The sequence below is a fragment of the Erithacus rubecula genome, assembly GCF_903797595.1.
Source record: "Erithacus rubecula genome assembly, chromosome: 3".
Taxonomy (NCBI): domain Eukaryota; kingdom Metazoa; phylum Chordata; class Aves; order Passeriformes; family Muscicapidae; genus Erithacus; species Erithacus rubecula.
This window is the reverse complement of record NC_136689.1, coordinates 37,576,506-37,597,847: the sequence shown is the minus strand read 5'-3', so window position 1 is coordinate 37,597,847 and position 21,342 is coordinate 37,576,506. Positions and strand designations below refer to the sequence as shown.

Sequence of the window (21,342 nt, the reverse complement as noted above, 5' to 3'; positions counted from 1 at the left end):
GAAGATTGCAACTATTGATTTGGATTGGAAACACATCAGACATTGAAATAACTCTGCGTGCTGCCCCGAATGAACCAAAAATGGGGGACTGCAACAAGCCCTTCACTCTTCATTCCTGATACCCCAGTACTGGGAGCTACTGGGAGTTATTCTTGTTGAGCCAGCGCAGAGGAGAAGGTCATTTGCAATACTCCTCAGAAACACATTCCCTGCCTTAGGTAAGAAGGCATTTTGTTGGGAGCAGGGAAAATGTCTAAATTTGGCTTCCTCCCAGGAAGTAAATTCCTGTCCGTACACACCCAGACTGATTTCTCACAGATGAGCATGCTGCCCACTAAAATATGAAGTGGGCTGCATCCACAGGGTGCTGAGGACCCACCCTGGCAGGGCAGGGGAGTGGCAGGAGTCACCAGCTGCACTGAGCAGAGAGGAGCTTCTAGTTTATTTGAAAGTGGCAATACTGAAAAAGAAGCTCTAACATGAAAATGAAAGTTTAAATTTTTGATAGGTAATCAAAGCATGGGTGGTTTCAAGCTACATAAAGAGCTCCACCAGGAAAAAATCCACAGCATGACATAAAGGAAGAACTGAAAAAAATGGTGATTTCCAGGGTCATGAGTGGTATCTGCAGGGTATCATCTGGACATTGCTCCTCAAACTTGACAGCATTGGCTGTGGCTAAGAAATCTGAGATTCATGTTCTGTTTACCCCCCTCTTTCTGAATGCAAACACATGTTCTGCCTTTCCTATAATGATGGACAACACATGCACTGAGTAGGTACACTGAAAGTCATCTGTAAATTGCAGATACATATGAATGACCACACAGCAAGCTTTCCCAGGGAGACAAGACTGGAAAAAAGGAAGACAGGTACACTAAGATTAGACACTGTGAAAAAACCCTCAAACAACATAATCAGACAAGGTTGATTAATATATTTCTTTCCTAATTCAATACAACTATTACAATACTATTTTAGATAATTCCAGAAAGCCAAAGAGTGATGAGGTGGTTTTTTTTTTTTTTCCATTATAGATAGCATTTGCCTCAGTAACTATGCCAATGGAAGAAAATCCATCATGTACTAATCATACTCCAATCTCCAACAGGAATATTCCCCATTTTGTGAAGTAAAGTGAGATGTGGGAGTCCTTGACCTTCCGAGTAATTAAGGGAAACAGAGACATTCTTGTTTTTATTAGAGACACACTAAACTATTTGAAAATAATTTGAATAGCTGGAGAATTAGTGTATTTGCCTGCTCATGAGTAGTGCAGATAGTTTAGAGTTCTCTTGGGGGCAACACATCGTAATGAATATCTGCTATTCATATTTAATGCACTCTGCCAAAGAGTGCTTTTGGGAGGACTTTCTGTGTCAATATAATGATTAACAACAGGACTGGAAAAGTAAATGAATTCCTGCAATGGGTGGGGCTGGCAAAAATATCTTGCAGTACTATACCAGTTACACTGGATTTAACTGTACTTTTAAAAATATAAAAGTGGAAAATCCACTTCCCAGGGAGGGGGGAGAAAAACAAAGCAAGCAATCTTTAAGATGATGTTCAAGTAGTAAATAATTGCATTAATGAGAGGAAAAACAATTCCAGCAGAAAACAATGCCCAAAACAACAATCTGCCTGTCCAGAGCATGTCTGAAAAGCCTGGTATGCAATACTGACTACTAAATAAAATAATTACTATTTACATAGCACAACCTAGAAATAATGTTGTAGGTACTTCCTTTCTACCTCTTTGAATTCTCAGATGATCTTACTTTTCATAGATTTTCTCATATTTCGAAGACTTACATAAAACAGAACATTAAGTTCTTTATTCTTTACAATACACTTTTAAAACGCCCCAGACAGAAAAGGATAGAAAAGCTTGGCTGAAATACAATGAGTGACCTTAATATGGAATTTTCTCCATGGCATCCCAACAGTCCTCTAAATAACACATACAGATTATTTTTTTCCAAGCTATCTGGATGAAGCAACCTTACTAAGTTTTTATAAACTCCAGGACATTCTTGTATCAGACTGACTGCTCTTCCCTGACCCTTATCAAGCTACTCCTATTCCTCCCTTGCAAGAAATGGAAGTGGGGATATCAAGGATTTGAAGGTTCATGTTGGCAACCTGAGGACCAAAATGTGGGGTGGGGGTCAGAGGTAGAATATGGGGGTGCTCCTACCAAATACCATGAGCTACACAAATCACCTCGTCCAAGCAGATGGTCAATCCAAGCAGAAGGGGAATAAATGCCAAACAAAGTGTTTTATTATTTAGGGGCTCCCACTGTGGTTATTGTTCAGGCCCTTTTCAAATTTGATCTAGGATACACTCAGGGATTCCTTTCATCACAGCATTAGCTCAGATTAAGCTTTTTCCTCCAGCTCACACCAATGGGCTTTGTTATGCAGTGATATCTAGCCATGTTAAACTAATTCTGTAAAACTCATTCTGATGAAGTTATGATATAGGAACCAGTCTTGCAAAGATATTCTACAAACAGCCAGCAGGGCTTCATCATCCCCATGCTGATATTTGCTTGTGAAACTGCAACATCGCTGTGAGCCTTGCAGTTCCATTAGCCATAACATAAAAGTAACTTTTTCCTCACTCAGTTTTCAACTCCACGGATATACTACAATGATCTGTGCAGCTTTTACATATCTTCTTCTCAAATTCCAGGTGGTGATTCTCTTGGTTAGGGGGGTTTTCTTGGAGTTTGGGATTTTGGTAAGACTAATTTTTATAACTAATCTTTTTCTGTAAATTAAAATGTGCCTGTTACAGCCTCAACAGATGCTTTATAAAGAAGGTAAACTCTTCCAAAGCTGGTGTCCTCACATTGTGGCAGTTGCCTTACTGACCTCTAGCAGCAGCATTAGGTCTCATGATGGCCAGATGGGCCCTGACCCTTCTTCCAGGGCTGATGGAAAGCACCACCACACTTGTATCTGCAAAAATTGCCTGTGTGACTACTACTCACCTGAACCTAAGGTGTTTTCACTTTAATGAAATATCAAATAACAATATTTGCCCATATCTATTTATTCCTCCCCAAAATATTTCACAAGTGTACTATGATTTTCCTATTGCAAACATGTTAGACTCTGCAGGACTTTCACCCATTTCCCATAGCTGGTCCCAGTCTGGCAAAGAAGCAAAACCTCTTAGTCTACAACAAGCTGGTGCCTGACCCAAAAAGGCCAGGAATGCCCCTAGTTTTGCCTTCTCTCACTATTTCTAAACTATCTAAGCAGTAACCTCCTGAAAACATCTCTGCAGTGCAGAAGAAACTCCTCATTCATTAATGTGGCCAGGGAAGCCTGCGTGCCACCTGATGTCAGGAGTGAAGGTGTCTGCTCTGTGCTCCATGGGGGAGCACAGCAGGAGGTAAATCAATCCCACTCCACGAAAGTAACGATCCCCTTGGCCGTGGTCTCGCTCGCGCTGACACATCGCTCACGTACCCGTACAAGTGGGTTCTGCCATCTCTGACCTCTCCAGCACTGCGACCAGACCGCCAATTATGAAGCGTTTTGCACTATGTATCTCAGTATAAAAACAGAAGCCGAGTCACAGGTCACAGAGGCAACAGCATTATTAACATCAATGAAACTAAATCACTCCATCCTGAGCATTTATGGCAAGCCCCTTGTGCTCACATAATTCCTGTGTCTAAGATGGACTGTTGTCTGTTTAATGGGATTGGAGATACCTGCTTCAACTGTAGATTAGGATATCTAATGCAACTCAATGCAACTTGGTATGAGGTTATTTTGCCATCATTAAAAGTCTAAAACCAAGACAGAAAAAAAATAAAACACTAATACAAAAGCTCAAATGGCGCTAACTTTGAACAAAAGCTGTTGAACAACATTGTTTTAAAAAGATTAAAGAGATCTTTATAACATTCCTGTTATGTAAAATAATTTCTATTGGATTTTACATGAATGAAAAGAATCTGGAAGATAAATGAGACAATAGCTTCAAGCATGTAAAGAGCGCTGGTTTGGCCAACCTTTAATTTTTTCAGGTCTTTGCAGGAGAGTTCCATATTATTTCACCACACAGCATAAATTCTAACTTTAATAGAGCCCATCAATCATACTGACTTTGGCCTATGGGTGGCTTCACTGGGAAAACAAACAAATAAACAAACAAAATCTACAATGGAGAACAGAGCCCTGAAATACAACCAAAAGGTCAACCTGCAGGCTTCCAAGAACTTGTGTCCATAAATCCAGTGATATAATCCTCAAGTTCCAGAATCAGGAGTCTAAAGACAGAGTGTTGTCAGTACAGGTAAGAAAATAGAGTAGTGCAAACCAGAAGAGTCATCTGGCAGTGGACTGTGTCTCAAAAAAAATTCTCATTCATCCTCTTTCCTATCTTGCCAATTTTAGCTGGTATTTGCAAACACTATTGCCTTGAGCTATACATGACAGCTGCCAGGATTTTGTGCTCAGCCACAGAGACCCAGAGCTGCAAAGCACCTCCACAAAAATACTGACCTGAAAATGCTGAGACCAGGGCATAAAGACACAACCTCAAGATTTAGAAGTAGTCACTTATTTTGCATATTGACAGAAATTCATACTAAGCAGCACTTTTCTGAGAGGCTGAGCACTGGTTGGTTTATTAATCATTAATAATGCATCAGCAACACAGTCTTAATTCTACAGGAATAATTCATAGTGAAGAAAAACTCTGCATCACTGATGATACAATTTTCATATTTACCAACCTATGCCTCAAAAAATATTCTCATTTCCTAATAAAACTATTTCTTCAACAGGTGAATATTCCTGAAGTAGTGTGGGGTAAATTCAGGATGGTAATCTGATAAACAATCAGGATGTTTTCTAACAGGATTGGAAAATTTAAGTTACTTGTAGACCTTCTGGATGTTTTGTTTCTCATCTCCAATAAAGACAAACAATTTGCAATAGAACAGGGCAAATAAAAACCTAACACAATTATAGTCCTTCACATATGTGACTGAATGAAAATTCTCCACACAAATGGAAAAAATAAACAAATGCAAAAAACCACAAACAAACAAAAAGAACCAACTAAAAAAAACCCCTTACTAATTTACTTCAAGACTGTACAACATTCCAGTATCTGTATGTGAGACATGAAGCCAGAATTAGTATCAGGCAGAACAAAACCTACAACTTCACTCTTCAGAAGTACTGTCTTCACTGTGACTTCCCATTGAAGTTTGGAGCAGAAACTTTGTGAGATTTCTGTAAAGAACTCTCTGAAAGACATACCAGGGTCACCTTTTCTTTTAGTAGAAAGTGCTTTGTTCCACACATGTGCTGTTTAGTCAAGACTCCTCATGTCCAACAGTTGTAGTAATAGATTTAGACAAGCAACTTCAACAACAAACTGATCTGCAAAGCTATATACATCTGGGTTTCCTGGGTAATAAATACAACAGTGCAAAGACCTCCAAACATGTATCTTGTTTAAGTGATCCTACTTAAAAAGTTTATACCTGGGACAACTTTGTTTAGGGCCACTTAAACATACATAAAACTAAGACCAAGCAGAAAGCATACTTGTCATAAGGCAAAGAAAAAGCTTTGCCCAGCTAATGCACTCAGCAGTGCTGCATGTAAAACTGTCCTGGTTTCAGCTGAGAGAGTTAATTTTCTTCCTAGAAGCAGGTAGAGTGCTGTGGTTTGGGGACTGAGTATGAGAATAATGTTGATAGCATCAACTAAAGCATCACTTTGTTAAGTAGTGTTTACTCTAAGTCAAGGGCTTTTCATTTCTCTGTGCTCCAACAGTGAGGAGGTGCACAAGGAGCTGGGAGGGAGCACAGCCAGGACAGATGACCCAAACAGGCCCAGTGGATATTCCATGAGGTAAAATACTATCTCCAGTATATAAAGTGGAGGGAGGTGGCCAGGAGCTGCTGATGGCTCACCACCTGTAGTGACATCTCTTGTCTCTCCTGGGTTTTACTTCTCTCTTTTTGTTGCCTCCCTTTTGATTACACCTATTCTTCTATTACATCTTACTTCAATATTAACTTGTTCTTATCTCAAACTATGGGTTTTACCTTTTTTCCCCCTGATACCCTTCCTCATCCCACTATGGGGGAAAGGAGATGTGGGAGAGCAGCTGTACAGTCGGTTGCTATTTCGGGTTAAACCATAACAGAAACTCAGCCACAGACTCAAGGGCTCATTCTGCAGCCACAGACAGATCACAGCGACCAGCTGTCCACTGGGCTGCTTTTCAGAAGCTGCACATGAAGAAAAGAGTTACTTATGGAAGAAAACGAAAGCAGTTTTATTAACTGTGCAACTTCAGAGAGTTCTGTACTGAGGTATCATTGCCATTCGTGATTACAAAAAGATCAATTTGTCTTTAAAAGCAACACTGGATTCTGCAGCTAATATTATAATGCAGGATATACCAAAATGTATAGCAAGTTTTGCTACTCTTGATTTCCACAGCTTTGGCATGCCATACAGTTGCCTGTTAATTTTCATAAAAACAAGAGGAAGTGAAAATGGTATTTCAAAACAAATGAATGCTCTTTGCCCAAGTAAAATACATCATGGATGAGCAACTGCAATCACTCTTGATATAATTCCAGAATGAACACGATCAGTCTTTATTAGAGGAGAGCTGGTCAATAAAAGGTATTAATACCAAGCACTTACTTGCAGGTGACGGGGTGCTGCATCCACTAGTTGGTGGGTGACTCTGGAGTCCATGGAGGGAAGGTAGTGACAGTCCACCAATGACTGGAGGAAAAAGTAAGGGATATGGTGCTGCTGGATAGTGAGTCATATGTCCATTCACGGCCGGTACTGGACATGTGCGGCTGCTGGTTGTCATGTTAACACCTCACAGTGGACAAATATTATGTTGCATCACTCCAGGCCAGCAAATTGGATACCTCAAATTATGAATGACGAGGGATGTCAAGCCTGAAGATACAGCTTAAGCTGGATTGTGTGATGATGAAAAGGTAATTCACTAGATCAGGTCTATCCTATATTTCATCACTCCTTCCTACTGTTCTCTCTTCTAGGACATCCTTGCTCTGCAGACTGGAGATAGAAAGTCTTCTCACTGGTATTAGGGTGCAGTCCAGTTGTTTATCCAAATGTTTCTCTGGGAGCACAGTTGCTCTCTACAGATGCATACTGACACAGTCTGGGGGAAGAAAACAATTTATATTGATTATTTGTATTGAAAACAATGTATATTGATTAAAATATACTTTTTTTAATATGCACATAGAATAATCTTTTTTTCTCATTGTTGTTTTTGTTAAATTACAATTTATATATCAGTACCCCATGCGGTCAGCTTGATATTTACCTAGGACTTCACCCTATTCCAAAAGCTAACAGCAGAACACCCATTAAGTTGATTTCCCTGCACAATATGCAACACCAAAAGCTCTTTCTGGTGTGACCCAGTCTTGTGAAAACTTCCAGATTTAAAACCAATGCATCAATAATTACCTGAAATATTGATGTTGGGGGAGAAAAAAATCAACTTATGAAACATCTCCCTGTGTATGAAAACGTATGTGTATGAATATATGACATAAATTATATGTTCATACACATATAATATATAACAATATAACACAAATTATATTAAAAAAACGTGTATGAAAGCTTTCAATGTCCACCTAAAAGCTACAGAAGGATTGGCACTGAGAAGACTCTCAACTCTCTTCAGTGCCATGGCTCAGGCAGGCACTGAGGTGATTTTGGGTTGGGCTGTTAAAGCAGTAATTGTTTTAAAAATGACTGTTTTCACAAAGCATAGTTAGTTTATTATCCCTTAGGAAACATCTCATTAACAGTTTACTTTTTTTCTTGGTTTTTTTTTTTTTTTTTTTTTGAGGGGTAGGAGGAACTGCACACATTATTTCAAAATGTGAGTGAGTGAGTGAGTGGCAGGAGTCAATACACTGCAATACACTGCTCCTGTGCTCTGCTAGAGAACTTGCTTGCTGTCATGACCACCATCAATGTCATCCAGAGCTACATACACCTTCCTCAGCATTTCACCCAAACAGCTGCCACCTTTCAAGGGGTCCTCATTTTTCAGGCTCTGTACCAAAATCCTCAGGCTGAGAACACGACACTTCTTCTGATATTCCCTGAAATTTGCTCCCACTATAGCTGTCCATGTCTAGGTACAGCAAAGGGCTGGTGGACTCTGGATCAAGCTGCTGGTGCCACACCAGTAAGTACTGCTGGTGTCCTGAGAGATGCAGCACTGGGAAGGCTCCAATGCTCCATATTGCAAACACTGCTCCTGTAGCTGCTCATGCAATGCTCCAGGCAAAAGTGAGTGCTGCAGCCAGCTCCTGAGCTCACCCTGCACGAGCAGTTTGCTCATCTCCTCCAACACATACTGCAGAAGGAGCCACAGAGCAAACTCAGCCACCCAAGAGTGAGGCAACCACAGCTGCCTAAAGCTTTGTTTAGTGAGACAATGCGCTACGCTCTTGCATCTGCCACAATCAGTGATCAGTAACCACATCCACCACTATATAGCACTTTTATCTGTAATTCTTTGAAATTATAGCCTGAAACTAAAGGCAAGAGGAGACTTTTGGGTGAGAAAATAAAGGAGCAGTGAAATGATGTGTCAAGGTCACGAAGCAAAACAGACGACAGAGGAGGAAAACCATGACAAGGCAGCACTGACTATCACTGCTGCTACTCAGGGCACCAGTTGTCGGTAAGAATTCAAATGAGCAAGGAGAAGAAAGGAAAAAAAACTCAACTTGGATGCATATGTTTGCCTGTCAGGGAGCAGTGAAGTGTTTCTGCTCTGTGTGGAATACCAGCAAAGGTTACCAGCTGTGTGTGTCATCAGACAGCAGCTTCTGCTGAGTGCAGCCTGCTTGGGGATAGCTGAAATGGAGCTTGTAAGTCTTTGATAACTGTGTAAATTATGCACAAAATGCCTTTAATGCTAATGGAGGCGAACTTATGCAGAGACGAGGCTGCAAGAAGGGGATGCAGCAAGTGAAGACACAGCTGCTGGCCAAGGACCACATGCCTGGAGACCAGTGAAACCAGGCAGGTCTTTTGAGGGGGCCCCAGCAGCTAAAATACATTGAGCAACACAAAATTAGATGAATCATTGTTGGTGCCTGTTGTACCTTGGTAAGTCTCTACAAAGCTTAAGAGACAAGGAAAGTCAAGTATCAAAGGAACACGCAAAGTTTTATAAAGTAATTTCACAAAAGCTAGCAAAAATATCACACATCTAAGTGTTTGCAAAAATAAGAACAGGAGAGGGATGCTGATGAATACCAGCCCTAAAAATGTGCACATTAAATTAAGCACAGAACAAGGTCATCTATTTTTAAATGATGTGGGGCTTTGGAAACAAAGTTCATCTTATAAAACTATCTAATACCTTCAATTATATTTCTATTAGCCAGAAAAATGCAGAGCTCATCATAACTTAAAAATGTTCCCAGAACCACATCAGATATATTTGCATATTTAAGGGAAAAGTATTCAGAAAAAAGCAACTCCTTCAGCACAGAGGGGGAAAAAAGGAACTCAGGAAAACTCTTTGGTCATTTCTTCATTACTGAAGGAACATGATCTGTTATGGAGTTGGTGATGACAGAACACAGTGGTATTATAGCTCCTCAGTATACAAATACATATATTTAACGGTGCCAAAAGTAGGTTTTGCAAAACAACCCTTTAGTTTTGTGTGTTTATAATTTTACATGAGATTTAATTATAAACTGAAATTACTGCATGAAAGCAAGTTTTTCTTGCCTTAGTCAATAATCACCTTCCTTTCACCATTCATGGCCAGAAATTTCCTGCAGATATCTGAGCTAGACATAAGCCTTCAGAAATTGTTCCTCTTCAGAGTTCTTCAGACATTTACTTTCCATAGGCAGTGGGAGAAGACCGTGTAAAAGTAATGATACTCTTAGCAGTGTATCATTTGACTCCAAGCTGTGTCCCTTGGTAGCACCACAACTTGTCCACATCTGTGTTATGGTCAAGGAGCAAACTGTAGGCAGATAGCTACATATCAGCAACTCCAGCTTCTTGTAAAGAAGCAAATCCACTCATGTTCTGTGGTTACCAAGGAACTTCAAGTCACCAGCTCTGCTAACAGAGATTACAGACCCATTACCTCCAGCACTGCACAGCAGAGGACATCCCAAAGTAGAAACTGCAGCAGAACAGGAAACCCAGCAATCAGTTTTCCCATTCACACCAGTTCTGTGGCACAACTCCCATGACACATTTCACTAATGTATCGCCAGATGGACACATTCACATCCCTGAACTCACTGATGAGAACCTAGCAGGGGACATCAGCCACAGATGTCTAGGCTGCATGTGATTCCAAGGTGAAAATATCTCTTTTGCCTAACTAAACCTGTACCATAGCTCAAAACACTGCACGGGTGTCAGCTTTTTGAAAGAGATTTTCCTTTGCTGTCACTTGGTATGGTAAATATCCCACAGCTGATGAGCTTACCCTAAATGGGTTGGGAAGAGCCAGCTACCACAGCTGAAGACTAACCAAGAAGCCAAACTGACTGCAGAGTCACCTTGAAGGTGGATGACCACCCATTCACGTGATGCAGCAACATGGATTTCTGCCCTGGAGGCAGAAGGCAAAATTTTCAGAAAATTGCAGTCACCAAGGCACTTCAGAGGATCTCCTCAGCATACAATGAAAATCCCCTTCCATAGCCTTCTCCTTAGTGACTGTTCATGAGTACAAGGCCTTTAGTACAAGCAGTATGGAAAAGGATCATACAGAAAAGTTCCTTTGAAGGTTCACCAAGAGATGATCACACTGTGCACTACTTTGCATTGAACAGCGGCCAATGACTCTTCTTTGATAGAACATATGCCTCCTCCCTTTAGGTTTTTACAGGTATTTTATTGACTTGACTTCAGTGGTAAAGCAGATGGCCATAGGGGAAGCAGGCTACAGTAGCTCCAGAGCAGAGCAGAATATTTATCAGCTGCAGTTAATGCAGCAGGTATATCTGTCTCTTCCACCTTTCTTCTCAGTGTTTGTGCAGCAGGGCAGAAATTTAAAACCACAAATTTTCACATGTAAGCTCCAAATTTTACTGGATAAACAGTAACCCAACTTTTCTTATTGTCTCTTAATTTCCCATGCATTTTGCACAGGCTTAACTACAGAAAACAGCTTTACTCTTCAGACATCTGTCAGTTCTCCTAAAAGATATTAAATGTATTGAGCCTATATTGCTATTTAACTTCCATTTGGTAACAATATTTGGCATTACTGTAACATAACTCATACTTCTGAATTTTTCACTTGTATAAGATTTATTTGAATTCCTAAAATCCCTTTGGTGTTCAGGTGACTTTGATGCACATCAACAGCTGGACAGGCAAGAAGCCAAGGCAGGAGTCTTGGCTAATTAATCTGTGTCAGTAGGAAGGTTACTCTCTGTCCTCCCTTTTGCCAACAACACCCCAAGTCCACATTCCTCTTCCTCCCCTCTCACTAGCCATAGCAGGGAATTAAGATGTCAGCATTGCAAGTAAAGTAGGATTTTCGTCTTTTTTTCCTTCCCTCACTTCTGAAAAGGTCAGTGGGGAGTTCTGCCCTACCTATGGTAATGTTTGAAATTCAGTAGTCATTTTAAGATATCCATGATGTAGCATCCAGAAAACTTCTCAGCTAAATCTGCCATCCCTACACCCTTCTGCCACAGCAAACTGCTGATGCTCTTCCCTTACAACTGGGGAACAAAGCCAGGAATGCAGAAGAGGCACCCCAACACAAGGAACATGTTCTGCTCAGAGCCAGGCACTTGGGAATTTGCCTCTTCAAGCCCTTGGTTTACAGCATTGCTGTCCCCAAAGTTTCCAGGGTCACAGAGGAAGTCTCTTCTAAGTTCATTTCCCATTTTCCTGCCAACTCCAAACCCCCCGCCCCTCCCTTAAATCTTAGGCTAAAACAGGAACCTCTGGACTGGGAGGGCAGCCTGGGCAGTAACACAGGAGAGGCAAGTTACTCTTCTCAGAGCAACAAAAACAATTTCAGAGAAATTCTGCATATAAAACATTTCAACAATATATTACTTGTTTATCCCAAGGGACAGTTCTTATTTATTAGCTGGCTTCGAGACATAGTCTAATGCTGTTTTCAAAACAAGTCAAGTTCTGAGAGCCCTTACTGTATTTAATGTATAGTTTGTATTGAAATCCCTGATTATGCATATGCTTTCTATTATGCTGGCTGATGGTGTTGCATTCAGCAGTACTGAATAATTCAGCAGATTTAGCACGACTCAAGTGTAAATCAGTCAGATGCAGCAACACGATAACCACATTGCCTTTAAACTCTTAAAAATGCATGGAAACTTTTATTTCATAAAGAGGCTGTAGTCCATTCTGTACCAGTTCTCACTGACTGTGAGATGTTGCATTTTTGTTTTTGTGGCTATCCAACAAGATTTAATTAAACAATAAACTAGTTACCGCGAAGGAAGGAAAAAAAAAAAAAAAAAAAATCCTTTGGAGTGTTATGTTTCCTTTATTAGCATAGTGATGTGAAACTAAACAGAAAAAGCAATCTAATAACAAACATTCCTTTGAGAAGGGCTCTGGGAGCAAAAGGACATCCACTTATTGTTCAGCCCATCCCATTGGTCCATATACGGCAATAAAGGTACAATAGAAGGAAACAGGAAACAGACTGGCACATCTGCATTATCTTATTAGAGGCTAATGGATATCTGAGAGGAACATGCATCTGATGCTGAATAGTCTGTACCAATCTCCGAAGCAATTACTCTTAATTAGTGGATTCTGTTTATAGATGGAACTTAGTGTACCCTTTTGTATCAAAGAGATGCAGGCATCTGGAGAGAGATATGGTTTTCTTAAAGGGAAAGCACTGCAGCACAACGTGAGGGTTGGACTGGTGTTTGGTTGGGTTGGTTTTTTTTGGGGGGGGAGTTTCTTTGCAAATAAAAGCTCTCTGAAGCATAACATATTCTACTGTATTATTAATCAAAAGAGCATGCTGGTTCAAAAAAGTAAAGGGTAAAAAAAAGTCCATACCCTTAATCTCAAACTCTGAAAGTAAACACAGAAAGCTAATACTCGTATATGAATTATATGACAAAAACCACTTTGATGATAAGCAAATAAACAACTGAACCTAAAATTTCCAACCACTGGCCAAAAAGCTTAAAATAGCAGCTTAAGTCAGAAGAACAACATCTGCATTTTGTATCTGCCAAGTCTGCAGCCAAAAAAAGTAAACCACTCTATATGACCAGATGCATGAATAAAAAAGAAAATGCATGAAACAGAACTTCAAAGTCAGTTTACTGAAAAGCAGATCTGTAGCTCTTACATCCCATAACCACAATTGTCACATATTTTCAAATAGAGGTGGAAGACTTATGGAAAGAAGGAAGATAAATTGTTGTAACAGAATCAAGACACTCTTACTATGACACTTTTCCTGCATCTTGGTATGCAAGCTAGCTGTCTGCTGGGGGACTGTGAATTCCTTTTTGTCATAAAGCTGACACTTCCAAAATGGGTTTCTGTTTTATTTGGGGATTTTTCCCTTGACATTGTTAAGAGATAATTAATATAATTAATGAAATTGCTGTTTATTTTAAAATCCTATTGGGAAGTATAAAAAGGGAGGGGGGGAAGCTTCTTTCTCCCTAAGCAGCTATGCTTCGAATTGCCTGCATTGCAAACACACGCTGATACATGCCTGAAAAAGAGAAAATCTAAATCTGAAAGGGGAAAAGGGGAAAAAAAAAGTGAGACACAATGACACCCATTTATTTACACACCATACAACAGTACCCTGCTGTGCCAACTATTGATTTTAGTGGAACTGAGAGTCCATGTTGGAAAGCAGCAGCTGTGAGTACATAGCTTGAATCCTCATATGGGAACAATACTCCATAAGCAGAATAACCTACTTCAGCCAACCTTCATGTATAACAACTAACATTAAAAACACACAGAGCTTACATTTCAAAACCTGAAAGGCACTATGGTTATTTGTTCCACAAAGGTTCAGAGGACTTATTAATTTATTTGTGCTAACACAACCAAGAGGTGTGAGGGATTGAAAATCCATGCTTTGCATGTCTGGTACTCTACAGAGATGTTAATTCTGTTCTATACTAATCATATTTAAGATGCTGCCACTCTGGCAATTTCTCATCTTCTCCTGTTTGCTGCTTTAAAGGGCTGAAGGGCTATTTGAAACTGGGGTGATCGGGTTTTTGGGTTGGGGGTTTTTTTGGGGGGAGGGGGAAGGAGGAGGGGGTTGGTTGTTGCTTTTGTTGGTTTTTTTCCCTTCTCCTACAGCTATCTGCATTCCATGTTTTTTTCTTTCATTACTCAGCAGTTGCCAAAACTATACTGAGAAGTCAAGATAAATGGTTAGGTCAGGTGATGGGGTTAACAATTTACTGTGTGTACTGCTCCGAGAGCCAGATATAGTAGAATTGGCTCATGTTTATGTACAGGATGAAAAGTTGATTTCCTGTGCAGTGGCTTTCAATCACCTCTGTAAGGGACTCTCTTGCAGTTTTTTCTGCAGAGAAGGGCTCTGAATACATTTTGTGCTGGTATATGGGACACTCTGCTTTGTAACTAAATGCATTCCTTTCTTACTCTGTCACATTCGAAAAATCCTGAAGGACAGTCAAGGAATAAAGTTCTCTTTCATCTATGGAAACCAAAGGAAAGGCAACTGGGCTTCCTGCTCCCTGAGTTTAAGTGAATTTGTACACTCATTATGCTCCCCAAATTTAAAAGCTATTTCTTAATGCTTAAAATTGCTCTTTCAATGGAATCAACACTTCTGTCTTGCATAGTCATCTCTGTTGTTCCTCATTAACATTTTCAAGGATGTTAAACAGTAGCTCCATACTGAGAATATCCTTCATGAGACTATCTCATGTGCTACAGAGGTTTAGGAAATCAGAGATTTTCCAGACCAAAGCTGCAGTGCTTTTCAGCAGACCAAACCTGTTTCCTTGTTTCTGTTCACCCACAACACTCAAAAGTAAAAACAAATCCCTTCTCTCAAATACAATTCAGGTGATCCAAATTTGTTAAATTTGGGTAGTTGGCTCTTAATAAACAGGTTGGTTCTTTAAGTTACACAGAACCAGAAACTCAAATATGAAGCTTTTTCTGTTCAAGGTGCTGTGCCTATTGCTTTAGTTCTCTGACCACATTTTTTCAGCAGGTGTCCTGTGTTCCTGAACAGTTTCTCCCTACAGTTCAGAAAAACAAGACTGGATTTAGCAATCCAAATTGTCCAGTCAGATTGTTTTGTTCATAGCTGCTTCTATGTGAGATGGCAACAATGAAGATGAGATATGATCACTGACACGACCAAGGAACCTCTCCTTTGGGCTCCCCTCTCATCATCAAGTCAAAGAAGGGAAAAGGAATCACAGGTAAGAAAGGTAAGCTGCAACAAGCACCAAACATGCTTCTAGGATTTGGGAAGATTTACACAGGCCAACAGGTAGTACCTTAAACTGAGAGCATACTCAACTATCCATGATCCTTACCCATGGAGGAAAGGTAGCATCTCTGATTAAGTTCAGGATGGAATATGCTTCCTGTCCAGCAAAAACAAACTTCCACTGAAATCTTCTCCTTAACTGGCAATTAATTGGTCTTTACCCTTGCCTGCAAGGCACCACAAGATAGCATCACTTGGATTCCCAGCCAAAGCAAGCTTTTGTGAGAAGAGCTCTTGGAAAGAGACGGGAGGCCAAGGGAAGGGAGACTGAGTAAGCAAGAAAAACCACATCCTGCTGCCTATGTTCAGTAATGTCATCCAATATTATGGGATGTGCAGACATTTACAAGTAAGCCAATCGCTTCCCAAGTGGCGTTACAGCGAGGAGGAGTGAGGAATCTATCTGAAACTTCCCCAGCATGCTCTCAGAATGCTCATCTTTAACCTTCTAGCTGATGAGAAACATGTCATGGTGACCAACAGCAAACACAGCACTTACCATGGCTGCAACTACTAAAAAGGCCTTATACTGGCTGTTTATAACTTTTAAGAGGCCTCCGAGATCAGTAAGAGGGGGTCAAGTGATGTTATTGTTTTGGTGACAGGCGGAAGATCCCTAGTAAATGATCCCAGTGGCCTGGGAGTTATTAAAAGAATGGAGTACTTCATCAGCTCAGAAGCTGAAGAGGAAAGCAGCTTTGGAGGGTGGTTCCTTGACAGAAAAGTACATTTCTTTGGGAGGCCAACACTCTACAGTCACAACATGCACTGCAGAAACAGGATGACAGGAGATATTTCCTTAGAGGAGAGCCCAAAGACATGTAACACCAGTGACAAGTTTTACTGGTACTGGTCTCAAAACCTCAATCAATGAAGGCAGGAGTCAAGGAAATGATTAATCAAATGCTCTATGAATGGTGGGTACATAAAACATTAGTTTGGTTGGCTATGCTTTATCTGAACATCCACCTAGGTGACATTACTCGTCCACAGGGTTATGTTGGGAAAGATCAGGGCAATTTAGACCTGAAGCCTCTGCTGATAGTTTTCTGAATTGCTAGAGATGATTATCCCAGCACAGAAGCAAATCTCATCTCTCTGTTCAATCTTAGAGGTATATTCCTGAGAAGTCCTAGTCCTTGCAGAACCACCACCATAAAGCAAAGCACCACATCCGCTCCCTGCCCAAGGTCATTTGGGTAGTCTTCCTCTGCATGGACAGGATATCTTTAGTGTCACTAAGGATAGAGCCAAGTAGTCAGATTCATCCAGCCTGGATGTCTAGCCACAACTGCAAATATTGTCGTTAGACTTGCTTTCACCACCAAATTAAGGTAGAAAATGCTCTACATCTTTAATTTCTACTTTGTTCAGTATCTGGACAACCAGTAAACACAGGTTATTTTGTGCCCCACTATGGCACAAATGTGCTGCCTGGAAATGCACTGATGGGTCAGTGCAGTATATGATCTTCATACACTGTGCAAAGAAGCAAATAGACTCCAACAGTCACTGATATAAAAAAGGATGAGAATAAAATTCTGTTTCATTTAGAAAACGTGCACTACAGCAGAAGGTTCTGCCTCAGCTCAACACACTTCACTCTATAAGCCACACAAAGAAGGATCCTGAAAGAATCCACTTAACTGCAAAGAAAAACTCTGCTATCTGGAGTAATCTAAACTCATTGTTAGGATAAGCATGTGGATTCACTCAAAAAATGAATAATGTTTGTTCGGGAGGCTGTCAGAGAAACCTGAAAGAGGATTTTGTAGAGGTTGTGCCTGAATTGTGAAATAACATAGATTTCCCAATCCCCCATGAGCTGGGAGGCACAACTGTGCTCAGGAGGTAGGTTCAATCTGTTAGCAGTTTTTTGCACTGCAAGGCTGGAAGTTCTACTTCCTCTTAGCTAGCGGAGTTTGCATCCCTGCTGCACCCATTTATCAAGCGAGGACGGTGATCCAAGTGGAAGAGGGGGAAAAAGAGGGTTCAAGCACTGGTTGTGAACTTTGTTTCTGAAGACTAGTCTGTTGGACTAGAGGTGCATCTATCATCTTAATATCATGGAGGTGTGGACGCTGTGCTAACACAAAATAACTTAGCACACATAATTTATCACCTTTTGTTATATACGTCAAGTCTGGTAGTCTGTCTGCTGAAAGGTTCTGCAATTCCTCTGAGTTATTAGAGTCTTCTGTCCTACTTTACCCAGAAGACAACATTTCTGCTGTCTACGTCAGGCTCCTGAACCTTCACTTATTAGATATCACAAGTTTCAATATATTCCCAGTAAGACTCCCTGAGGGTCAGCAGAATATGCCAGAGGGCTGGTGGAGATTATGAACATCTATTTTAAAACCTCTGTTCTCTGTAGCTCCCTGTCACAGGAACAATAGGGTGGCAAAATTAGGAACAAGCACAGCCATTAACTAGGAAGGGACAAAGCCATAGCATGGATCACAGAACAAAAATAGCATTTTTATTGTCAATATTTTGCTTAACAGGGAGCCAATAAAGCAATTGTGAAATGCTAATAATACGCTGAGATAACACTGCACATGTAAGCACCCTCAGAGCCATCCTCTGAATCATCTGAAAATGTTGCAAAAACCTTATCAGTCAGGTCATAAGGACAGAGGTGCACTAATCAATCACAGTAGCCACAAAACCAGCACATCTTTTGCACATTCTAACATTCAGAAGATCTATATCCCAGAATTGTCTGCTAGAGGTCCTGGACAGATGGATTACATTGTCAGAAAGAGCAACATGAACTATGACCTTACATTTCACATCCAAAAGCAACTAAGAGGAGCCTAGCACTGACAAAATTCAAGGAGACTTGTGTCATGCCTGCTAGTCTGCAAGACAAGACTTCTGATACAGCACAAAGGTATTCTTGCAGAGTAAGCTAGTGTGTGAGTTAACTGCACAGCAATCATTCCCAACAAGCCCCTTTCTGAAAGGATCTTTCCACCGATAAATGCAAGACAACTTTCCCACTTCTGTGGGCAGAGAAACCACTCTGAATTACTTCATGTTCATGGTGCAGATAGAAGCTGCATGCAGACCCCTAGGGATGAAGACAGGTAACACACCACCATGTAGCACTTAGACCTGCCCAAACCTGCCATCACATTTAAGCATTTCAGCCATAACCCAGATCAAACACTTATCAAGCACTTATCAGGGCAGCATTTAGCTTCTGAATGCATTTGGATCACTAATCTTTCAGCTTCACTGAAAGTCATGAATTAAAATAATGAATTTTGAAAACATTTAAGAAAGTAACAGTGAACATTTTCATAATCAGATCATGAGACATGGGTCAAGAGTCAAGCCCTCAAAAACACTTGGAATCCCCCAGGAGATGCTAAACTTGGGTAACAGTGCCAAAGATGACTCCTCCTGTGGAAAGACAGTGTGGTTCTGGCAGAGCTCCTTTCATCAAGCCTCCAACCAATTCTGAGCCACCACAAGAACAACAGCAAGGATGCTCAGCTTTGGCAACAAGATGCTCATTTCTGCAACCTCTGAGCCACACACATCAACAAATGTAAGTCAGTGAGAGATGCAGTGCTCTCAAAGCTCCCAGCAGCACCTTTACCCCCATGACAGCAGTCCAGCGCAGTGTGCTGCTGAGGATAAGCCAGCACAGACCCATCTCCTGATACTGACAGCACCATCTCTGCTGCAGATGCCCAGCCTTCATCTGTGCTGAGTCACTTCACCAGGTACTCTGCATTTATTGTCTAAAAAATGGTTATCCAGAGCCAAACAGCTGGGCAGGTGTGCACTCTATACCTCTTGACATGTCTGGTAAATGCCCTTCTCTACTGTAGCAGAATGATCTTACCAAGGCTCTTCCTGCATGACTTTCAGGACAGCAGCACCTCACAAGTCAGGATCCAGCAGACCAATGCACTACAAAGAACACAGAGGAGTGAGAAGCCTGAAAGCTCAGCTGGGTGCCCAAGGCTGATGAGACAATCTGATTTACCCATGCAAATACCAGCAGTCAAGTAGAGCATATCTTTGGACTTGGGAATGTCAAACCAGACATGCCACAACAGAGAGCACTTTTCTAACAGAACCTGAAGTTCCTTCAACAGATGCACATTAGGTGAGCAAAAGGATTAATCTCCAAGGAAACAAAAAAAGGGGGAAAAAAAAGGGAAAAAACCTCCAAAACAAAACAATGGTCTCAGTTACTGAGATAAAGCCATTCAAAATCCACTCCTGTCTTTTGTGATTATAATCAGGTCAAAAAAATCTCTATCTGAAGTAGTCCACTCAGAGATGACTGATAGATACATGTTGATTCAAGCACATCCCTCAGTATTATCCCAAATGCATCCTCTTTCCAGCTAATGGTGTCTGTGCCAACTGAAGGTCAAACACTTGTCCATTATATGAGGTCTCACAGAGCACTATATGCTAAAGCAAATCCAAACTAAGCAGAAAAAAAAACAATTTGTTTCCTCAAAATGATGCATAAGCAAGAGAAATAATCTCTCAAAATAAGTGACATCTCTAAAGGCTGTCTCTTCCTTCACATAAGCCACAGTTCTTGAAGATTTTCCACCCATACAGGTCTCCAATTCCCAGTGTGGAGTCCATCACTATGAGATAAAGAGAATCGTGTTCCTCCACATTGAATATCCAAGTTTATGAGGTAGAGGGGAAGGAACTAGAAGTGGGGAAAAAAATTATCATGTTGGGTACAGCCACTGCTGCTTAATTTGATGATCAATGGGAAGATGCCCCTTTCAAGAATGCCAAGCCTGTGTGCACTGTCAGAGTTCCACAGTGACAACAGGCTGAAAAAACCCCCTCAGCCTATACACATAATTATTTAAAGTGAAAAGTGACTAAATTGTATGGAATACTTAGATATTTAAGGACATATTACAAGCAACATACTTGACTGAATGACACATGAAAGAATACTCCAAGAAAAATGATGCAGAGTTCTAATATAGCAAGAGATGGAAGAGATACTGAAGACCATTAAGAAAAAGCACCCTGTGGAACATGATTTTGTACAAACAGCTGTATTTACAACATGGACCAGGTCTCATATTCATGCAAACACTCTACCCATGTTTTTGCCAGACAAAAATATACGGGGATTTTTAAATAATATATGTCAGAAATCAGGAGATATACTCCACAGTAATAATGGGAGTCCAGGTGTTAAAGAAAACCATAAGATCTCTTCCCTTCTAACACACTTTGTAATCACAGTAATACACCTAGACTACATCTTTATCATGTGTGAGCTATGACAACTTTTTTCTGCATGTGTTTGAACAGTAATGACGGGCCTTAGTAATAATAATAAAAAAAATCAGGTGTATTGTCTTTATTATGAGAGTATGAGGAGTTTGAAACAGAAAAAAAATAACTATTCTCTTCTACAAAGAGGAATGTAAAAATGTAGCCTCTGCATGTCAGATCTAAGCATCAAAGACTAAATGCTTAAAAGTAGAATAATATGAACATTTGAGAAATGCTATAGTGAGAACATAAATTCCACCCTAACATTTGATTTAGTGATAATCCTCCAAAACCAGTTCTGCATCTGATAAATACAGGTTTAAGATCCAGTTGTTGACACATGGTAAGGAAATGAAACACATTCTCGCTATATGAAGCTCACATTTTTCTGGGTGAAACAAAGCACCGTTGTACCTCATGTCTCTAAGGCACATTTTAAAGCAATAAGGAGAACTGAAAGGCTCTACATGAAGCAGTTTTATCTGACGTGCT

The 21,342-nt window shown here is 40.5% G+C and overlaps 1 protein-coding gene across 5 annotated transcripts in view; it reads right to left on the bottom strand.

The window, feature by feature from the left end:
- RARB (retinoic acid receptor beta) overlaps positions 1 to 21,342 on the bottom strand; it is a 316,375-nt gene that overhangs the window by 181,694 nt on the left and 113,339 nt on the right. For all 5 annotated transcript variants that reach the window (XM_079299660.1, XM_079299661.1, XM_079299657.1 and 2 more), the window contains one exon: positions 6,702 to 7,200. In XM_079299660.1, coding sequence (XP_079155786.1) covers positions 6,702 to 6,879 — 178 coding nt within the window. In that variant the 5' untranslated portion in view covers positions 6,880 to 7,200. The remainder of the gene's footprint in view (positions 1 to 6,701; positions 7,201 to 21,342) is intronic.